Here is a 20,647-nt window from a genome sequence, read left to right as displayed (position 1 = left end):
AACTCGTGTAATGTTCTGTCATTGTTCTGGAACATTCTTTGAGATTTTTCTTGCTAATTTTTACTCACGACACCTGACAAGGAAAAGAATCTTCCTTTTTTTATATTGTCCCAAACCCGCTCCATTGTCCTGTCTGTTTGGATTAATTTATTTCTGCTACACGTGTTCCCAGGTGAGTGCCATTGTATTTAACGTATTTACATAAAGGTCTGTGTCCAAACTTCACAATATTCCTGCTGCCTTTATTGCCAGTCGTGTGTCTCCGGACGACAGTGATCCAGCGTTTCAATCCAGGCACCTTCCAGACCTCCGAAAACAGGAAAGATGCCCCACGTGCCAATCCGCGTTTAGCCCCTTGGCGTTCAGTGCCCACTGTCCCAACACCAATGCCTCATGTCCAGTTTGCCAGCCTCAGCAGCCAGCGCGTTAGCCTCCCAACAGTCAGTGGTCAATACCCAGCCTCCCAGCGGTCAATGTCCAGTGTGCCCAGTTCCCAGCGGTCAGTGTCCAGTGTCTCCGCTGTCGGTAGTCAATCAATACCCAGCCTCCCAGTGGCCAATGTCCAATGTGCCCAGTTCCCAACAGTCAGTGTCCAGTGTCTCCGCTGTCAGTGGTCAATCAATACCCAGCCTCCCAGTGGCCAATGTCCAATGTGCCCAGTTCCCAACAGTCAGTGTCCAGTGTCTCCGCTGTCAGTGGTCAATCAATACCCAGCCTCCCAGTGGTCAATGTCCAGTGTGCCCAGTTCCCAGCGGTCAGTGTCCAGTGTCTCTGCTGTCAGTGGTCAATCAATACCCAGCCACCCAGTGGTCAATGTTCAGTGTGCCCATTTCCCAGCAGTCAGTGTCCAGTGTCTCCGCTGTCAGTGGTCAGTACCCAGCCTCTGACCGGTCAATGCCAAGTGCCTCACCAGCAGTGCCAACCCTCTTTATCAGTCAGTGCCCAATGCGCCGTGTCCCACTGCTTCAGCACCCCCCACAACCTCGGCTGTTCTTCATCCCCTGTCCCAGCCTCTCGATGGTCAGTGTCCAGTTCCTCACTCCTCTCCACTGGACTCTCTCCGGTGACAGTCACCTGAAGCCTGAATTGGCGACTGGAGGGAGGGAGGGAGGGAGGGTCAACCATGGGGTGCTTCACCTTCCAACCAGCCAGCCGCAAAATTCATTTCTGTCTCCAGTCAACGAACGGAACCGTTTTGTTTTTCCCAATACAACACCCCTCACCCCCCCGACCCCCGACCCCCCTCCCCCCGCTCACCGCCCGCCCTCCCCACAAGTTTCACATACATACAGAACTGAAGCAGCTCCTGTTGGTAACACCTGACACTCGGTTGAAGCTGGAGAGCTCACCAGCCTTCGCCAGGTTTCACGGGAACGCTCGAAGTGTCAGGTAGAGGCTGTGGTCCTGAAACGCAACGTGCAAAACAGCCACACAAACCCCCCCAAGCTCTCAACTCACTAGATCGTCTGCGGACGGAAGGCAGTTGTTGGAAGGCACTGAATAATTCTGCAACCCCTCCCTGTCCAAAGGAAGAGCGACCGGAGGATGGGAGTTCCGGGTGACGTTCCCTGCCTCGCACAGTGAAATTTCAAGGTTTAGTTTTTCCATTCCCTTCACCCCCTCCCTCTGTAGGACCCACCTCCCAGGTGCTACCTGCCCCCACTCAAGAGCCCATGTGTTGCCTGTCTTTCCTCACAACAGACCTCTTGAATGAGAGAGATTATTTCGACAGTTAGTGATGAATTCAACAATATCTCAAAGCAAGGGCTGCTGGGGGAGTAGATTTATCTTATAATACGTTCGTGGGATGTGGGCCTCGCTGGCTGGGCCCAGCGTTTATTGCCCATCCCTAATTGCCCCTTGAGAAGGTGATGGTGGTGGTGAGCTGCCCTTTTCCTCTTGAACCGCTGCAGTCCCTGTGGTGCAACCAAACAAATCGAATTAAACGGGGAGAAATTAAATGGCAGCCCCTCAAAGGGAAACTGCAAAAAGTAAAAGACAAAATTTAAAGAAAACTTACAAACATTAAACCAAAATGTGATCAAAGGGGTCAATAGAGCACAGAAGGTCCATGTGGTGTAGGTACACCCACAGTGCTGTTAGGGAGGGAGTTCCAGGGTTTTGACCCAGCGACAGTGAAGGAACGGCCAATATATTTCCAAGTCAGGATGGTGAGTGACTTGGAGGGGAACTTCCAGGTGGTGGTGTTCCCATCTATCTGCTGCCCTTGTCCTTCTAGATGGTAGTGGTCATGGGTTTGGAAGGTGCTGTCTGAGGAGCCGTTGCGAGTTGTAGAGGGTACACACACTGCTGTCACCGTGCATCGGTGGTGGAGGGACCATAAGACCATAGGAGCAGAAATTAGGCCATTTGGCCCATCGAGTGTGCTCCGCCATTCGATCATGGCTGATAAGTTTCTCAACCCCATTCTCCCGCCTTCTCCCCGTAACCTTTGATCCCCTTACCAATCAAGAACCTATCTATCTCGGTCTTAAATACACTCAGTGACCTGGCCTCCACAGCCTTCTGTGGCAATGAATTCCATAGATTCACCACTCTCTGGCTAAAGAAGTTTCTCCTCATCTCTGTTCTAAAAGGTCTTCCCTTTACTCTGAGGCTGTGCCCTCGGGTCCTAGTCTCTCCTACTAATGGAAACATCTTCCCCACGTCCACTCTATCCAGGCCTTTCAGTATTCTGTAAGTTTCAATCAGGGAGTGAGTGTTTAAGGTGCTGAATGGGGCACCAGTCAAGCGGGGCTGCTTTGTCCTGGGCAGTGACCAGCTTCTCGAGGGCTGTGCACCTTCAGGGAGGTGTCAGCTGCGGCTCAGTTCATAGCACCCTCGCCTTTGAATCAGAGGGTTGTGGGTTCATGTCCCACTCCCGGAAAACCAAGAACTGTGATTGTACTCGAAAGAGTTACAATCTGTGACTGTTGATAACTCGAAAGAGTTACAGCAGAGTTCGTGGCAGACAACACAGTTTGTTAGGTGGCATCGCCATCCAGTGGCCGCAGGAGGCTACTGCTGTTTGGGTGAATGGGGACCAAGGAGCCTGTGTGTGTGTGCCTGTGAAGATATTGCTGTCTCAATACAGACATCAGAACTTCATATTACACAGGAAATAACAGCACAGAACCAGGCCCTTCAGCTCAACTGGCCCATCCCATTGTTAATGCTCCGCATAAACTCCCCCCCCACCCCTCTTCAACTCACCCTATCGGCATAATCTATTCCTCTCTCTCTTGAACGTTCCCACATTCCAACAATGATGATAATTCAGGGAAGTGCTTCAAGATGGCCAGAAGCTGTGAACGTGCTAAAGAAATGCACGTTTTTCTTTCATTTATCTTTCCCTTGAATGGATCTTCGCTAATCACTTCAACCCCCAGTGCGGCAGCGAGTTCCACATTCTCACCGCTCTCCGGGTGAAGAGGTTTCTCCTGAATTCCCAATTGGATTTATTAGTCACTATCTTATATTTATGGCCTTTGGTTCTCCTCCCCCACGGGAACATCTCTACATCTATCTGATCATCATTTTTAAAAAATCAATATCTGTTTTAAGAAAATAAGAGCTAGGAGCAGGAGTAGGCCATTCGGCCCCTCGAGCCTGGTCCGTTATTCAATAAGATCGTGGCTGATCGGATTGTGGCCTCAACTCCACTTTCCTGCTATAACCCTGGACTCCCTTGTTGATCGAAAACCTGTCTCCCTCAGCCTTGATTCGATGGCCCAGCCTCCACTGCTCTCTGGGGAAGAGAATTCCAAGCTTAACAACCCTATCGAGAGGAGAAATTCCTCCTCATCTCCCACTTAGATGGAAGACCCCTTATTTTTAAACTGTGTCCCCTAGTTCTAGGTCCCCCACCCCCCCCCAAAAGGGGAAACATCGCCTCAGCATCCTTTAGAACCTTGTTTCAATAAGGTCACCTCTCATTGTCCTGAAACTCGAACAGGCTTAGGCCCAACCTGCTCAACCTTTCCCCTTAAGGCAACCCCTTCATCCCAAGGATCGGCCAAGTCAACCTTCTCTGAACTGCCTCCGACGCAAATACACCCTCCTTAAGGAAACCATATACTGGAAAATTTAAGTTAAAGTTTAAATAAGGAATCAAGAGATTATGTAGAGGGGGCAGAAAGGGCTTGTTGCTTTGTGAATGCTGGGGAATACAGTTTAATAGCGGAATTAAACAAGTTATTTTCAGGATGGAGAGATGGAACTCTCCCCCCAGCCCCCCAGGGATGCCACAAGGATCAGCGCCTGAGAATCATCTATTCACAATCGATATCAGTGGCTGAGATGAAGGGACAGTGTGTAATGCATTCAAGTTTGCTGATGATACAGAGCTAGGTGAGAAAGTAAGCTGTGAGGAGGACACAAAGTGTTCGTAAAGAGATATGGACAGATTAAGTGACTAGACGCGATCATTGTAGCGAGAGTAGAATGTGAGGGAGTGAGCAACATTCCACTTTGCTGGGAAATGTGGAAAAGTGGAACTTTCTGATGCAAGTCTAGTAAATGTTGATACTCACAGGGGTTTGGGGGCCCTTGGACATGCTACACAAAGTTAACGTGCAGGTACAGACAGCAATTAGGAAGTTCTTTACAGCCATTACTATTTGAAGTGTAGTCACTGTTGTAGGGAACAGGGTAGCCAATTTGGGCACAGCAAGCTCCCACCAACAGCAATGTGATCATAATCTTTTTTAGTGAGGTCGGTTGAGGGATAAATATTGGCCAGGGCACTAGGGAGAACTACCCTGTGCTCTTGGATCATAGAATCTTTCACATCCACCTCAGAGGGCAGGTGAGGCCAAGGTTTAACATCTCATCCGAAAGACAGCACCTTTGGCAGTGCAGCACTCCCTCAGGACTGCACTGGGAGTGTCAGCCTGCGTTTTGCCTTTGAGTGCGTCAAATAATGGGCTAGGCTTCTGCAGGCCATTGCTGACCATTCAGGCTTTAGGTGTTAGCGCTTTGGGGATTTCTAGCAGGACTTGGACTGACCCACACAGACCAGGTTTGTTTACTGATCTTGGCAAGTTAACATCCTGTTTTCAACCACCCAGAGCCTTCCAGATGTGCATCCAGACTGCACCAACCATCCCCTGATCACTACCTGCTGGGAAATATATGTCAGGTGCAGAAAGGAATGGGATTCTGCCCCCCAAAGTCAAATAGTCACTCACTGCCGAGGCTCTTATAGGATGTGAGAGAGAGAGAGTAAGAGGTCAGATGGTTGGGGAAACCAGCACCTCCAGGAAGAGTTGGAGAGAGTGAGTACGGATCAGTTTAATGAGTTTGGTAAACACTTGACAAACTGAGTCAGTGAACTTTATTGCAACGACGAACATAATTAACATTAAATTAAACATTAACTTAAATACAGACCTTTTTTATTAAATTAAGACAAATCTAAAATAAATAGTTAAATAATAGTTGAAGGAGCCACTTAATTGTTTCCGCGGCGACTGTGAAGGATGATTGACAGCTCCCGCCTGTCCCACAGGCGAATGGTTAGCCCGGCTTCCTGCTTTAGGCCCCGCCCACTGCCCCCCAACCCCCGGGGTCATGGGTCAGGGTGGGCGGTACGGCCACCGGGATAGGCCAACGGTTCGGCCAATGGGAAGTGGGCGACCTCGTGGCCTGTGTTTGAGTGAACTTCCTACCCGGGGGTGGGGGGGTGAGGGATTAGTTGCCCCACCCGAAGAGGAGCCAGTGCAGCAGGAAACTTGGCCATGACGGATGCCCCCCTGTGAGACTGTAGTTACACCATTCCCTGAACAATCGGTCGCTCGAAGAGGTCACCCCGCGTCCTGCGGCGAGGGAACCAGGAGCTGGTCTTTCAGGCGCTCGTCAGCCCCTCTCTATTTCGGGTCAGTCCCAGTCCAGTGACCAAGGCCAGGATTTTACAGGCCCTCCCGCCCGGCGGGATTATTACGGACCTACCGAACTGAACGGAGATTTAACTGGCTCCCCGCTGGGGGTGGGGGCTGGGAGACACACCCCGGGGGTAGTGGGGGGGTGGAGACACACCCCGGGGGTGGGGGGGGGGGTGGAGACACACCCCGGGGGTGGGGGGGGGGGTGGAGACACACCCCGGGGGTGGGGGGGGGGGTGGAGACACACCCCGGGGGTGGGGGGGGGGGTGGAGACACACCCCGGGAGTGGGGGGGGGGGTGGAGACACACCCCGGGGGTGGGTGGGGGAGGGAGACAGAACCCGGGAGTGGTTGGCGGGGGGGGGGGGGGCTATAAAATCCTGGCCCATGTTCTCCATTATCCAATCCCTGGCCTGGATTTTACGCTCCCACCCTCACTGGGGAGGGGGTTCTTAAAATAAAACAGCTGACCTGCCCACCACCCACTGCGAGCTGAATCCCAATTTACAGTGGACAGGGAAGGGGTCAGGCCTGTCCTAGGGCCTATCGGGGCTGTTAAGAGGTCAGTTAATGGCCGGTTAAGGGCCTCGTTCTGCCCCCTGCTGCTATAGTCCGAGCGGCAGGGCAAGGCCGCAGGCAGCCTGGTACCTCTCACTGGGTGGGCTGCTGGCTGGGAAGGCAGAAGGGGACCCTCTTTGGGGCGGTGCCCTGTGCCCACCACAGGCACCCCCCCCACCCCCCCCGCCCAGATTGTAGCCCCCCTTTTAAGCCTCCCCTTGGCATCTAAAACCCACCCTCCCCCCACCTTGCTGGGGTGGGCCAGGCAGGCCTATCCAAAATGCCTGGACTTACCTGAAGTCCAAGGTCCATGACACTTTGGGGCCTGTCTTTGGGGGCCTGTGTTTAGGGCCTGTCATTGGGGGCCTGTGTTTAGGGCCTGTCATTGGGGGCCTGTGTTTGGGGCCTGTCATTGGGGGCCTGTGTTTAGGGCCTGTCATTGGGGGCGGGCTGTAATCCCAGCAGCGGCCACTGCTCTGTTCTGGCGCTGCTGAGTCTACAGGGGGCCGCAAGCCCCACTCTCAACCAACTGAGGCTGCTCCCAGGGTGATGCTGGGGCCTTCCAGAATGAGTTGATAGATTTTTGTAGGTGAATATATTGGGGAAAATGGGGTTGAGCCGGGGAATATGGAGCTGAGGCGCAGATGAACCATGATCAAGTTGAAGGGAGGATCAGGCTCAAGGGGCTGAATGGCCTCTTCCTGTTCCCCGCACTGACCCTGTCCGCATTCCCAGTTCAGTCCCAGTCAGGGGTTTCCCACTCGCATCAGGTGACAGCAGCCCTTGTCTCCCGGTAACTCCTCTCCCCTGATCCTCGTCTCCCGACCCTGAAGTCTTGCCCCGTCTATCACCCTAATCTCAGGCCCACGGGTTCCCTCAGAGCCGTTCCCACCCATGGCCTGCCAACGTCAAAGAGGGTGGCAGATTCCACCCCCCCACCACCCCCCACCACAGGAGCTTGACCCTCTCTTCAAGACCGGTCCGTCCCCTCGGTCGTCACAAGTTGACATCCTGAATGTCCGTAGGTGTTCTAGAACGTTCCAGCTCTTCAGACTTCACAGGCTGGGGCAGGGTGTCCCTCTGTGCGTGGTGTAGCCGGGCCTGTAGAGCGATTTCCACCCGCTCCTGACAGGCTTTCAAACACTCCTGGGGACGAGAGAGGGACAGCGGTCGGAGTTAGCGTCAAACTTTCTCACTCTCCTTGGCCCAGAGCTAATTCTGTACAAGTCATGACTTAATTAATTACATATCCCTCAGTGAGAGCCAGGTTTGCATTTATATAGCTACCTCAGGACCTCTCAGAGCATCTTACAGCCAATGACTGCAGCGGTTCAAGAAGGCAGCTCACCAACCACTTTCTCAAGGACAACCAGGGATGGGCAATAAATGCTGGTCCAGCCAGCGACGCCCACATCCCTGTGAATGAATAAAATTTTGTTTTTTTACAGCCAATGAAGTACATTTTGAAGTGTGGTCCTTGTTGTAGTGTATAATCGAAGCAGCCAATTTCTGCACAGCAAGATCCCAGAAAAAAACCGTGACAACCACCAGATCATCTGCTTTTGTGATGTTGATTTGAGGGATAAATATTGTCCAGGACACTGGGGAGATCTTCTATCAAGAAGTGGCCGTGGGATTTTGGTTTTTTTTTTTAACACCCAGCTCAGGGAACATGGGGCCCTGGGTTCAACATCTCATCCGACAGACGGCACCTCCAACCAGTGCAGCACGCCCTCGGTACCAGCACCGGGGAGCTCCGATAGGGGCACAAGTCCCTGGGGGAGTGTGAGGGTGGGAGCTTTGGGGAGAAAAGGAGAGTCAGGCAGAGAACTTCAGTTTTCTGTGCCCTTTCCAGGAGTGTGCGAGTTGTTGGAAAAACCTCCAGATATGTGAGTAGCGTCTCAAATCTTGGGCTGTGAGTGTTGCGTGATGTTGTGTGTGCCTGCATGCCTTTGAAATGTAAAGGTGCAGGTTAACGTGGGACTGGAGAACAGCCCTGCCTGTGGTATGACGTATGGAGTCATATGGTAATAGACTGGGAGAACAGCCTAGAGAGAATTCTGTCACCATGCGTGTCAGTAACCTGGGATCTGTACATAGTTAAAGATTAACAATAAATGGTTCATGTTTCAACATACAAGTCTCAAGTTCTTATAATTGAGAGTCCACAGCAATGGACTCATAGCAAAACATGTTGTGCAGCGGTGATAATACAACAGTACGGTAATCTCATTGAAATGCATAAAATTCTTAAGAGGGTTTGACAGGATAGATGCGGAGAGGCACCTGGAGAGTGTGGAATGCCAGGTCGCAGGCTCAGGATGAAGGGCCAGTCATGAGGAGGAATTTGTTCACTCAGGGGGTTGTGAATCTTTGGAATTCTCTAAGCCAGAGATCTGTGGGTTACTCAGTCGTTGAGCGTATTCAAGGCTGAGATCAAGAGATTTTTTTTTTGAGGTAATTAAGGAACGTGGAGAAGGAGCAGGAAGGCGGAGCTGAGGGAGGGATTGAAGATCGATCCCACGATCTTATCGAATTTCAGAGCAGGCTTGATGGGCCGAATGGCCTACTCTTGCTCCTATTTCTAGTGCCTCTGGGCTTTATGTAGGGTTAAGAGTTCTGAGGATGGTGGGGAAGGGAGTGTACAGCGTGGAGGAGGGAGACACGGAGGCCAGGGAAGGGCCATAGACCTTCTCCTCTTTATTCCTTCATGGGATGTGGGCGTCGCTGGAAATACCAGCGTTGGTTGCCCACCCGTAATTGCCCTTGAACTGAGTGGCTTGCTGGGGCCATTTCAGAGAGGGGCAGTCAAGAGTCAACCACTGTTGCTGTGGGCCTGGAGTCACATGTAGGCCAGACCGGGTAAGGAGGGCAGATTTCCTTCCCTGAGTCAATCAGATGGGGTTTTTTTTTAACAACAGAAGGACGAAGAAGGACCGAAGGACCAGCCGGAAAAGGACGAGCGTTAGAAGCGCGAGAGAAACCCAACCCAACCCAACCCAACGGATTCCGTTGCCGGTCGGGGAGGCTGGTGCTTGATGGCAATTGGCTCCTGCGATTATGGGCAGGTGGGGGGGGTTTCCCGGGCTGTACTTACGGAGTTGCAGCGGATGGAGCGCGCGAGGTGGTCGGTCAGCTCCCGGTTGGCGAGGCAGAGCCCCCGATGCCCGAGACGTAGGCCGGTCACCGCGGCGGCCAGGCTGGCAGCGCCGATCATGGACGGCGGGTACGAGAGAAACTCGCAATCTGAAAGGGAAAGGGCCCCCGGAATTAGTCGTGTGATATTTTCCTCCTTTATCCCCCCCGTATCCCTGTCTCTCCCGGCCGGTCCGGCAGGTAGAATCCCGAGTTTGTTCTTTTATTCTTTCCTGGGGGTGTGGGCGCCGCTGGTGAGGCCGGAATTTACCGCCCATCCCTAATCGCCCTGGAGCAGAGGGACTCGCTCGGCCATTTCAAGGGGCCGGTTAAGAGTCACCCACCTGGCTGTGGGCCTGGAGTTACGTGGAGGCCAGACCGGGTAAGGAGGGAAGATTTCCTTCCCTAAAAGGGGAACCAAATGGGTTTTCCCGACAGTCGGTGATAGTTTCATGGTCAGCGTTACGGAGACTAGCCTCACAATTCTAGATTTGATTCACTGAATTTATATTCCACCGGCTGCCATACTGCGATTTAACACCAGGGGGCAGGATTTTGCCGTCGGCGTTTGGGGTCCAGACCCCAAACGCTGACGCGCGATGACCTCGGGCGTGGGTCCCAACCTCATCGCCCGTCATCTTCATATTTTGTTCGGCGGGCGCTCGCCAGGGGTGGCTGCTCAGCTACTGAACCGTCACCGGCCGATTGAGGCCATTGAGAATCCATTTAAACCTGGTTAACCCACTCCCCCACAGACCCGACTCTCCGCCCCCTGCTAGTGGAATCCTCAGGAACCCCCCCCACCTCATTACCCACCACCGCCTGGCCCCTCCTTCACCAAACTGCCCCCGTTCCGAGGGGGTAATTGTGCTGGTCCTGGGCCTCGGAGGGAATGTGGTCGGGTACCTATGGTGCAGAGTGTGATGAACGTCTCCGTGTGCCTGCGGACCACTTGCTCTTTGACCCTCGGCAGGCCCATGGCTCCTATTAAACGCTCCACAAACTCCAGCGCAGTCGGAGCTGCAATGTCCCACTGCAGTTTGTTCAAAAGCAGCAGCTCCATCACCTGGACAGACAGAGAGACTCAACATCAAACCCGTCCGAGTGCAGAACCCACCGATATCACAGATGGGAATGTGGGGGCGCAGCCCAGACCCCAACCTCAGGACCTTTGACCTCCCCCCGGGTCCCCTTCATCAACCCCCAGACAGACCCCCTGGCCTTTGCAGGGTCAGCAGGTCTCAGCCAATGGGGGCTAGATTTGGATTGGGCGCTTCTCCCCCCCCTCCCCCCTCCCCTCCTCCCCCTCCTTCCTCACCCTCTTCCCCCCCTCCCCCTCCTCTCCCCCAGCCACAACAGCTTAGGGAGGGGCAAATTGGCCTGAGAATGGCCCAGTGAAACCCGATGGAAATGTCCACATGTAGATATTGTTTGTAAATGGGTGTTTATCTGTGTATTTGTGTGTGTTGTATGTGTGTTGTATGTGTGTGTGTATTTGTGTGTGTATTTGTGTGTGTGTGTGTATTTGTGTGTGTGTGTATTTGTGTGTGTGTGTGTATTTGTGTGTGTGTGTGTGTATTTGTGTGTGTGTGTGTGTATTTGTGTGTGTGTGTGTGTATTTGTGTGTGTGTGTATTTGTGTGTGTGTGTGTGTATTTGTGTGTGTGTGTGTGTATTTGTGTGTGTGTGTGTGTATTTGTGTGTGTGTGTGTGTATTTGTGTGTGTGTGGGTGTGTGTGTGTGTGTGTGTATTGTATGTGTGTGTGTGTATTTGTGTGTGTGTGTGTGTGTATTGTATGTGTATGTGTGTATTTGTGTGTGTGTGTGTGTGTGTGTGTGTATTGTATGTGTGTGTGTATGTATTTGTGTGTGTGTGTGGGTGTGTGTATTGTATGTGTGAGTGTATTGTATGTGTGAGTGTATTTGTGTGTGTGAGTGTATTTGTGTGTGTGTGTATTTGTGTGTGTGTGTGTGTGTGTGTGTATTTGTGTGTGTGTGGGTGTGTGTGTGTATTTGTGTGTGTGTGTATTTGTGTGTGTGTGTATTTGTGTGTGTGTGGGTGTGTGTGTGTATTTGTGTGTGTGTGTGTGTGTATTGTATGTGTGTGTGTGTATTTGTGTGTGTGTGTGTGTGTGTGTATTGTATGTGTGTGTGTATGTATTTGTGTGTGTGTGTGGGTGTGTGTGTGTTTGTGTGTGTATTGTATGTGTGTGTGTATTTGTGTGTGTGTGTATCTGTGTGTGTGTGTGTGTATCTGTGTGTGTGTGTGTGTATTTGTGTGTGTGTGTGTGTGTGTATTTGTGTGTGTGTGTGGGTGTGTGGGTGTTTCTGTATTTGTGTGTGTGTGCGTGTGTATTGTGTGTGTGTGTGTGTGTGTATTTGTGTGTGTGTGTGTGTGTGTGTATTTGTATGTGTGCATGCCTCAGCTGGAGTATTGTGCCGCAATGTTGGACTCCTAACTTCAGGAAGGATGTCAATTCCTCAGAGATGGTGCAGAGGATATTTTCCAAAATGATACAAGGATGAGAGGCTTCAGTTAATGTGGAGAGACTTGTAGAAGCTGGGATCACTCTCCTTATTGAGAAGGATTGTTTAAGAGAAGGACATTCAAAATTACGAGGGGTTTTAATAGAGCAGATCAGAAGAAACTTCTTTATTCAGAGACGGATGGAAATGTGGAACTCCGCTCAGGGAGTGGGCGAGAGGAACAGCAGAGATAGGTTTAAGAGGGGGAAGCTGGATAAACACCTGAGGGGGAAAGGAATAGACGGATATGCGGCTAGGATGGGATAAAGAGGGTGTGGAGCAAAAACACAGACACAGACCAATGGTCCGAATCGCCTGTGCTTTAAATGCTCTGTAATCCTCAGTAAAACCGTTTCCACTGTCAAGAGGGTCAGTAACCAGCGGACACAGGTTTTTAACCATTGATAAAAGATCCAGGAGGGGAGATGAAGGTTTTTTTGTTACACAGCGAGAGTTGCTGTGATCTGCAAGGGGCTGCCTGAAAGGACAATGGAAGATGATTCAATAGCAACTTTCAAAACGGAATTGGACAAGCCTGGGGTTGCAGGGCTTTGAGGTAAGAGCAGGGGGAGAGAGACTAATTGGATAATGCTTTCAAAGAGCCTGCACAGACACGATGGGCTGAATGGCCTCCTCCTGTGCTGTAATATTCTATAATTATTCCTCCTCCACAGCATCCCCCACTTATCCTCGGACACATAATAGCTCAGGACTGATAATGCTGATCACAGCACCCTCTCCCGCTCCCTCACCCCACTACACCCCTGACTAGGATCAACAGTTTTATTTATTAAATCTTGGGATGTGAATGTTGCTGATGCTGTTGCCAATTTTCTGACCATCCATCCCTACTTGTCCATGGTTGGGGGGGGGGGATCTTCGCGAAGTCGCTGCAGTGAAAGTGCCCCCACAGTGCCGTTAGGTTGGAAAAGGCTTTGGGGCCTCGCGAGTCCGGGATTCGGGGCCTCGCGAACCCAGGATTCAGGGCCAAGTGAACCCGGGATTCGGGGCCTAGCGAGCCTGGGATTTGGGGCCTTGTGAACCCGGGATTCGGGGCCAAGTGAACCCGGGATTCGGGGCCTAGAGAGCCCGGGATTTGGGGCCAAGTGAACCCGGGATTCGGGGCCAAGCGAGCCCGGGATTTGGGGCCTAGCGAGCCCGGGATTTGGGGCCTAGCGAGCCCGGGATTTGGGGCCAAGTGAACCCGGGATTCGGGGCCAAGCGAGCCCGGGATTCGGGGCCTGGCGAGCCCGGGATTTGGGGCCTTGTGAACCTGGGATTTGGGGCCTAGCGAACCCGGGATTTGAGACCTCATGAACCCAGGATTCGGGGCCTCATGAACCCGGGATTCGGGGCCAAGTGAACCCGGGGATTCGGGGCCAAGTGAACCCGGGATTTGAGGCCTCGTGAACCCAGGATTCAGGGCCTAGTGAACCCGGGATTCGGGGCCTAGTGAGCCCGGGATTCGGGGCCTAGCAAACCCGGGATTTGGGGCCTAGCGAACCCGGGATTCGGGGACTGGTGAACCCGGGATTCGGGGCCTCGTGAACCTGGGATTTGGGGCCTAGCGAGCCAGGGATTTGGGGCCTAGCAAACCCGGGATTTGAGGCCTCGTGAACCCAGGATTCTGGGCCTAGAAAACCCGGGATTCGGGGCCTAGCGAACCCGGGATTCGGGGCCTAGCGAACCCGGGATTCGGGGCCTAGCGAACCCAGGATTCGGGGCCTAGCGAACCCAGGATTCGGGGCCTAGCGAGCCAGGGATTTGGGGCCTAGCGAGCCAGGGATTTGAGGCCTCGTGAACCCAGGATTCTGGGCCTAGCAAACCCGGGATTCGGGGCCTAGCGAACCCGGGATTCGGGGACTGGCGAGCCCGGGATTCGTGGCCTAGTGAGCCCGGGATTTGAATCAGGCTCCGAGAAATTGCCCTGAGCGACTTACCCGCAGCTCCTCCGGCCTGGACGAGTGGGCAGTGTAGGCGCACACGGTCTCCACCGAAAGCGGGGAAGTTTCCCTCAGCTTCGAGGCCAGGAACAGACAAGCCGAGCCCAGCAACTGCAGCCTGGATTTCCCCAGCGGCACTGCCGATAAAAACCGGTCCAGGTAATTCATCGCCAGCGGGAACACCTCCTTCTCGCATCTTTCCTCTTCGCAAACCTGCAGGTTGAGGGACACAAGCCACGTCGAGTTGATCAACGACAACACCTGCATTTATATAGCGCCATTAACATCGTTAAAAAAAAGGGGCTTCAAAGGGGCGTGCGACTGAGCCACATGAGGAGCTATTAGAGCAGATTAGGTCACATTGAAGGAATGTCTTAATGGAGTGGAGAGGGAGGCGGAGAGGTATAAGGAGGGAACTCCAGAGCTTGGGGCCCAGGCAGCTGAAGGCACGGACGCCAACGGTGGGGGGCGGTTAAATTAGGAGAGGCTCCGAAAGGCAGAGTTGGAGGAGTGCAGGGATCTCGGTGGGTTGTGGAGCCGGAGGAGATTACAGAGACAGGAAAGGGTGAGGCAGTGCAGGATGTTTCTTCCCGACTAGCTCACCTCTGTCCAAAACATGGATCATTCAGAACGTTTACTCTTACCGGGTGAGATGGTGGCATCATGATAATGTCACTGAGCTAACAATCCAGGCTATAGTACTCTGGGGACCTGGGTTCGAATCCCACCGCGAATAAAATCTGGAATTGTAAAGCTAGTCCCAGTAATGGTGACCATTACAGCTATCAACGGGTTCACTAATGCCCTACAGGGCAGGGAATCTGCCGTCCTTACCCGGTCTGGCCTACATGTGACTCCAGACCCACAGCAACGTGATTAATTCTTTGAACGGCCCAGCAAGCCACTCAGATCAAGGGCAATTAGGGACGGGTAAAAGAAATGCAGCGTATAGAAAAGAGGATCATGTGACCAGGTCAGGCTGCATCAATGAGGCTTGTATCCCGTTGGGTGTAAGTAGATTGAGGAGGTGATCTGATTGGGGTGCTTAGGAAATGATTCAATAGGTTAGAGGGAGAGACTCTTTCCTTCAGTCGCTGAAGGGCTGGGGGGCGGGGTAGTTGTGGGGTGTAGAAGGGAGGCGGTGAATGTTGTCGGTGATTTCAAAACAGGGGATGGGGGAAGGGGCACGTGTTTAAAGTTAGAGTCGGGCGGTTCAGGAACATGACCAGGGAGCGGCTTTTACACAAAAGGCAAGTGGGCGTCTGGGACGCTTTCCCAGTGGATCCCAAAAAAACTGTTGGCCGAAGGCCCCCTTTTCAATTAATAATCATACCCACCCCCACCCCCGCCCCCATTAAATGATAATACTCTATAATACTCTACAATACTCGAAGGTGAAGGTGCTCCATGTTAAGGAGAGTTTTAATAACGCTTTGAAAAAAAGCGAGTATCAGTGAGATAGATGTGCCTGCTCCTCACTACAGGATCTGCCCAATGGTGGGGCCCTTGGTTGGAGAATAGGATAGCATTTAGGAGCAGGAGTAGGCCATTCGGCCCTTCGAGCCTGCTCCACCATTCGGTAAGATCAGGGCTGATCTGGTTGTGGCCTCAACTCCACTTTCCTGCCTGTCCCCCCAACAACCTTCAGCTCCCCTTGTCGATCAAAAACCTATCTTAACTCAGCCTTGAGTAAATCCAATGACGCAGCCTCCCCGGGGAAGTGAATCCCACAAGGCTAGCGACCCTCGGAGAGAAAGAAATGCCGCTTGGGTGCATGGGGAGCGCTGGTGGTGGGGGGGAGGAGTGGACAGGGTGTGGACTGGAGCACAGTGGGGAGCAGGGTACACTGACTCCCTTACCCTTGACCATGATGCCCTGGGCACTGTCCGTCCCTAAGGCCAGCGAAACCCCGGGGGTGGGGTGGGGTCTGCCTGCCCCAGTTTGAGGACCGTTCTCCTCAAGGGGAAAGTTCTCTGGAAACCTCAGGCTGCCCGGTTTAATCCGAACTTTGGAAAGAATCGGCAGAGAGGGCCATTGGCCAGCCCGAGATTTAACCGAGCGGGAGTTGTTTTTGCAATGGGAGCCACACATGGAGCTCGCCAACGGTGGAGATTCTGTCACACGCCCTCCCACTTCTAACCTTCTCACCAGGCTCAACGGCCTTGCCCTGTTTAACCTTCTCCAACATTTCTCTAACTAATTAAGGGAATTAGGTAAATACCCTGAGAAGGTGTTTCAGGGCTCGGTGGGGGGGTGGGGTAACTCTGTCAAAGAGCCAGCATAACCACAATGGGCAGAATGACCTCCTTCCATGTTGTAAGGTGCATTCGCGTAGCACCCTTCCACAGCCTCAGCTTGGATTCTAACGCACTTTGCAGCCACTGTTGTAATGTCGGAAACACAGCAGCCAATTTGCGCACAGCAAATTCCCCACCAGCAGCAGCAGCAACGTGATAAGGACCAGCTCATCTGTTTTTTTTCCTGACGTTGTTTGAGGGATAAAAATGCGGCAGGACACGGGGGGAGAAATCCCACCCCACCACCCCCCACCCCCCCCCCCAATCCGGTTTTCTTCGAGATAGTGCCACGGGATCTTTGACATCCACCTCAGAGGGCAGGCGGAGCCTTTCGTTGAAGGTCTCATCCAGAAAGACCGCACCTGCGGCTGTGCTGCACTCCTTCGGCGCTGCACCCGGCGGGGGGGATGGGGGGTGGGGTCGAGTGTGGGCTCTTTGTGCTCAGGTCTTGAGATGGGACTTGAACCCGCAACCTCTGAGTCAGAGGCGAGGACCACAGCTGACACCGTCTGACTGTGCAATTCGATTCTGCCGATGGAAGAAAGAAAATCACAAACCAGTTCCAGGAGTTGACGCTTGATAACATCTGTATTTTTGGTCAGATTCCTAACTTCGCTTCCTTTCAGTGAGGGTAGTCGCATCAGCTTATTCACCTCTGTCTCTTTTGAAGCCAAATTTTCTCACCCGTTTGAAGCGATGACATTTACATTTTTTTTACGTTACATTTTTTGGTATTTTTTTCATCCAATTTATTTGCTACAAAGTCCAACTGGACCCTGAGAAGTTTGTGGGGAACCGCTTGGTGTGGAGGACCGAGAGGTTTTGTGGGAGAGGTGGTGGAGGGGGCGGCGTTAGCGGGTATAGCGTAGGACAATAGCTAGCTCGACTGCGATGCCCTTTGCAGTCAAATAGCCAGAGAGCATTCACTAGGTTTGCACGTGAGCAGGCGCCGTGGTGGAGTAACAGAGGCTGAGAGAAGTCACCTTCTCAAAAGCAATTTTGACTAAACGGTCGCAGTGATCAAACCACCGTTCCCTCCCCTAGGAACAGGGCGGGGGGGGGGAGGCGATTCAGCCCCTCGAGCCTGTTCCGCAATTCAAGTCAATTCAATTGTGGCCGACCTATATCTTAAATCCATCCGCCCACCTTGGCTGCATAGCCCTTAATCCCCTTACCTAACAAAAATCTATCATTCTCAGTTTCTGTTGACACCCCCGCCCCCAGGCAGACTCAACAGCTTTTTTTTGGGTGGGAGGGAGCTCCAGATTTCCCCTCCCCTGTGTGCGAGGAATTGTTTCCTGACATCGCCCCCCCCACCCCCCCTCCGCCAAAAGGCCTGCTTCGAATTTTAATGTTCCTCCTTGACACGGACACTAGAGTTTCCCTCTTATCATCTCCTGTAAATCACCTGCAAATCGCCCACTTTGATCATTAATTCACCTTCCGCACTCCGGCGAATACAATCTTGTCCTCTCCATGTGCAGAACCCACCGAATGGTTACAGCACGGAAGACCGACATTCGGAACCCCCCCGGCCAGGATTTTCCGGCCCTGGTACAGGAGGGGGGCACCATCGTGAGTGGGGGTGGGGAAATTTGGAGAACCACTGGCTTTTCGATGGTTCTCCGACTTTTCCCCGTCTCGCTCCAGATGATCCTTTCCGGTGTCCCGACCTGGAAAATCCCGCCCGGCGTGTCTGCGCGCCTGCCCTCCGAAGGAACAATTCACCTGGTGCCACCCCACCCCCACCGCCTCACTCAACCACCCCCCCCCCCCACACACCCACACCCCCCCCCCACAACCACCCACCCCCCCCCACAACACCACCACCCCCCCCCCACAACCACCCACCCCCCCCCCACAACCACCACCTCCCCCCACAACCACCCACCCCCCCCACCCCCCCCACACCACCCCCCCCCCACAACCACCCACCCCCCCCCACAACCACCACCCACCCCCCACAACCACCACCTCCCCCCCCCCCACAACCACCACCTCCCCCCCCCCACAACCACCCCCCCCCCCACAACCACCGCTTCCCCCCCCCCCCACAACCACCCACCCCCCCCCACAACCACCACCCACCCCCCACAACCACCACCTCCCCCCCCCCACAACCACCACCTCCCCCCCCCCACAACCACCCCCCCCCACAACCACCCCCCCCCCCACAACCACCACCTCCCCCCCCACAGCCGCCCCCCCCCCCCCAACCACCACCTCCCCCCCCCCACAACCACCCACCCCCACCGCCTCACTCAACCACCCACCCCCCACAACCACCCACCCCCCCACAACCACCACCTCCCCCCCCCACAACCACCACCTCCCCCCCCCACAACAACCACCCCCCCCACAACCACCACCTCCCCCCCCCCACAACCACCACCTCCCCCCCCACAACCACCCCCCCCCACCGCCTCACTCAACCACCCCCCCCCCACAACCACCCACCCCCCCACAACCACCACCTCCCCCCCCCACAACCACCACCTCCCCCCCCCCACAACCACCCACCCCCCCACAACCACCACCTCCCCCCCCCACAACCACCACCTCCCCCCCCCACAACCACCACCTCCCCCCCCCACAACCACCACCTCCCCCCCCCACAACCACCACCTCCCCCCCCCACAACCACCACCTCCCCCCCCCCCACAACCACCCCCCCCCCACAACCACCACCTCCCCCCCCCCCCACAACCACCACCTCCCCCCCCCCCACAACCACCTCCCCCCCCACAACCACCACCTCCCCCCCCATAACCACCACCTCCCCCCCCCCACAACCACCACCTCCCCCCCCCCCCACAAACCACCTCCCCCCCCCCCCCACAACCACCCCCCCCCCACAACCACCACCTCCCCCCCCCCCCACAACCACCTCCCCCCCCACAACCACCACCTCCCCCCCCCCACAACCACCACCTCCCCCCCCCCACAACCACCACCTCCCCCCCCCCACAACCACCACCTCCCCCCCCCCACAACCACCACCTCCCCCCCCCCACAACCACCACCTCCCCCCCCCCACAACCACCACCTCCCCCCCCACAACCACCCACCCCCCACAACCACCACCTCCCCCCCCCCCCACAACCACCACCTCCCCCCCCCCCACAACCACCCACCCCCAACAATCACCTCCCCCCCCCCCACAACCACCACCTCCCCCCCCCACCAACCCCCCCCCCCCGAACCTCACCCTTCTCCCCGTCACCCCGCGCACACTTCCCTTTCAGGTAATGACCCCATTCCCTCTGCAATGCCCCTTCACGCTCAGGCCGCGCATTCCCGAATCCCAGCTGCTGCTGGAGGTGAGGGTGGTGGGGTGGGGGTGGGTGGGTGTGGGGGTGGGAGAAAGTTTTCCCTCACGTCTCCGTCGCTGCTTTTAAGACTGGAGACGGAGAGAGTTGCCCTGTGCAATATTACTACAGGTCCTTTAGCTGGAAATCCAAAAGCCGAACGCACCCAAAAACTGCGCGTTTTCACTTTGAACCTCATCGCCCTTGAGCGTGGGAAGTTTAGTTACTTTACCCTGTTCGACCTTGCGATTTTTGTGGTGAACTTATCAAAAAGAAACTTATTTCCAGGTCCCCTGTATTTATTACTCAGTGACACATCTCACTTTCCCAGCCACTTTTATCTTCTTTAAGCTGTCGCTAGCCTGGGTTGAGGCTGTTGTAACCTATATTTATATACGCGGTCTCGGAAAAACCGGAATGACCTGAATCCAAAACGCAGTCGGCCCCCCAGGGTTTGGGATAAAGGACACCCGACCTGTGAACGAGCGCATTAAAAAGGCAAAGTGTTTCGGCCCCGATATTCTCTGCTTTCCCCCCTCGGCACTAACCTCCAACATCCAGCCAGCGAGCAAGCTCCTCATCTGTGGCTGGATCTCCGGCTGTATCGATGGAAACGTGCCCCTGTTTGGCAGATACCTTTCCTCCGTCTCCAGCAGCTTTGCTAGGACGCGCTCTTGCAGCAGGCAGGGGTCCGGCTGCGCTCGGCACACCCTCTCCCACCCGGTGTACAGCACCACCCCCTCTGTTTCCATGTCCGCTCAGACTTTAGCTGCTAAACTCCGCAGCCCCTCACTTTATATACCCTGAGCCCCCCACCCACACACACACACACACAGTCCCTCCCTGTGGCCCCTGGACCCTGTGGGGGTGGGAGGTCAGTCTGTGTCCAATTACATGAAATAGCTACACACTCATCTTTGCGATGAATGGGCCCTAATGCCAGTCTTTTAAATCCCGAGGATTCGGTTGGCTGCCTGAAGTCGATGCCCTCTCTCCTCTC

The 20,647-nt window shown here is 54.4% G+C and overlaps 2 protein-coding genes across 2 annotated transcripts; both read right to left on the bottom strand.

Annotated features, from left to right (window-relative positions):
* Positions 1 to 7,398: 7,398 nt before the first annotated feature.
* LOC144669344 (G1/S-specific cyclin-D1-like) lies at positions 7,399 to 13,414 on the bottom strand. The gene is made up of 4 exons (XM_078531707.1): positions 13,016 to 13,414; positions 10,481 to 10,640; positions 9,537 to 9,685; positions 7,399 to 7,585 (listed from the first exon to the last, which is right to left on the bottom strand). Exons 1-4 carry the CDS (start codon positions 13,412 to 13,414, stop codon positions 7,436 to 7,438), a joined length of 858 nt encoding a protein of 285 aa, XP_078387833.1. The 3' UTR covers positions 7,399 to 7,435.
* Positions 13,415 to 13,571: 157 nt separating this feature from the next.
* LOC144669343 (G1/S-specific cyclin-D3-like) lies at positions 13,572 to 20,431 on the bottom strand. Its single transcript, XM_078531706.1, has 3 exons — positions 20,196 to 20,431; positions 14,040 to 14,255; positions 13,572 to 13,778 (listed from the first exon to the last, which is right to left on the bottom strand). Exons 1-3 carry the CDS (start codon positions 20,397 to 20,399, stop codon positions 13,572 to 13,574), a joined length of 627 nt encoding a protein of 208 aa, XP_078387832.1. The 5' UTR covers positions 20,400 to 20,431.
* Positions 20,432 to 20,647: the final 216 nt, after the last annotated feature.

Source organism: Cetorhinus maximus, chromosome 29, assembly GCF_964194155.1.
Source record: "Cetorhinus maximus chromosome 29, sCetMax3.hap1.1, whole genome shotgun sequence".
NCBI classification, from domain to species: Eukaryota; Metazoa; Chordata; class Chondrichthyes; order Lamniformes; family Cetorhinidae; genus Cetorhinus; species Cetorhinus maximus.
Note: the sequence above shows the minus strand (reverse complement) of the source record. Positions and strands in the feature narration are given on the sequence as shown.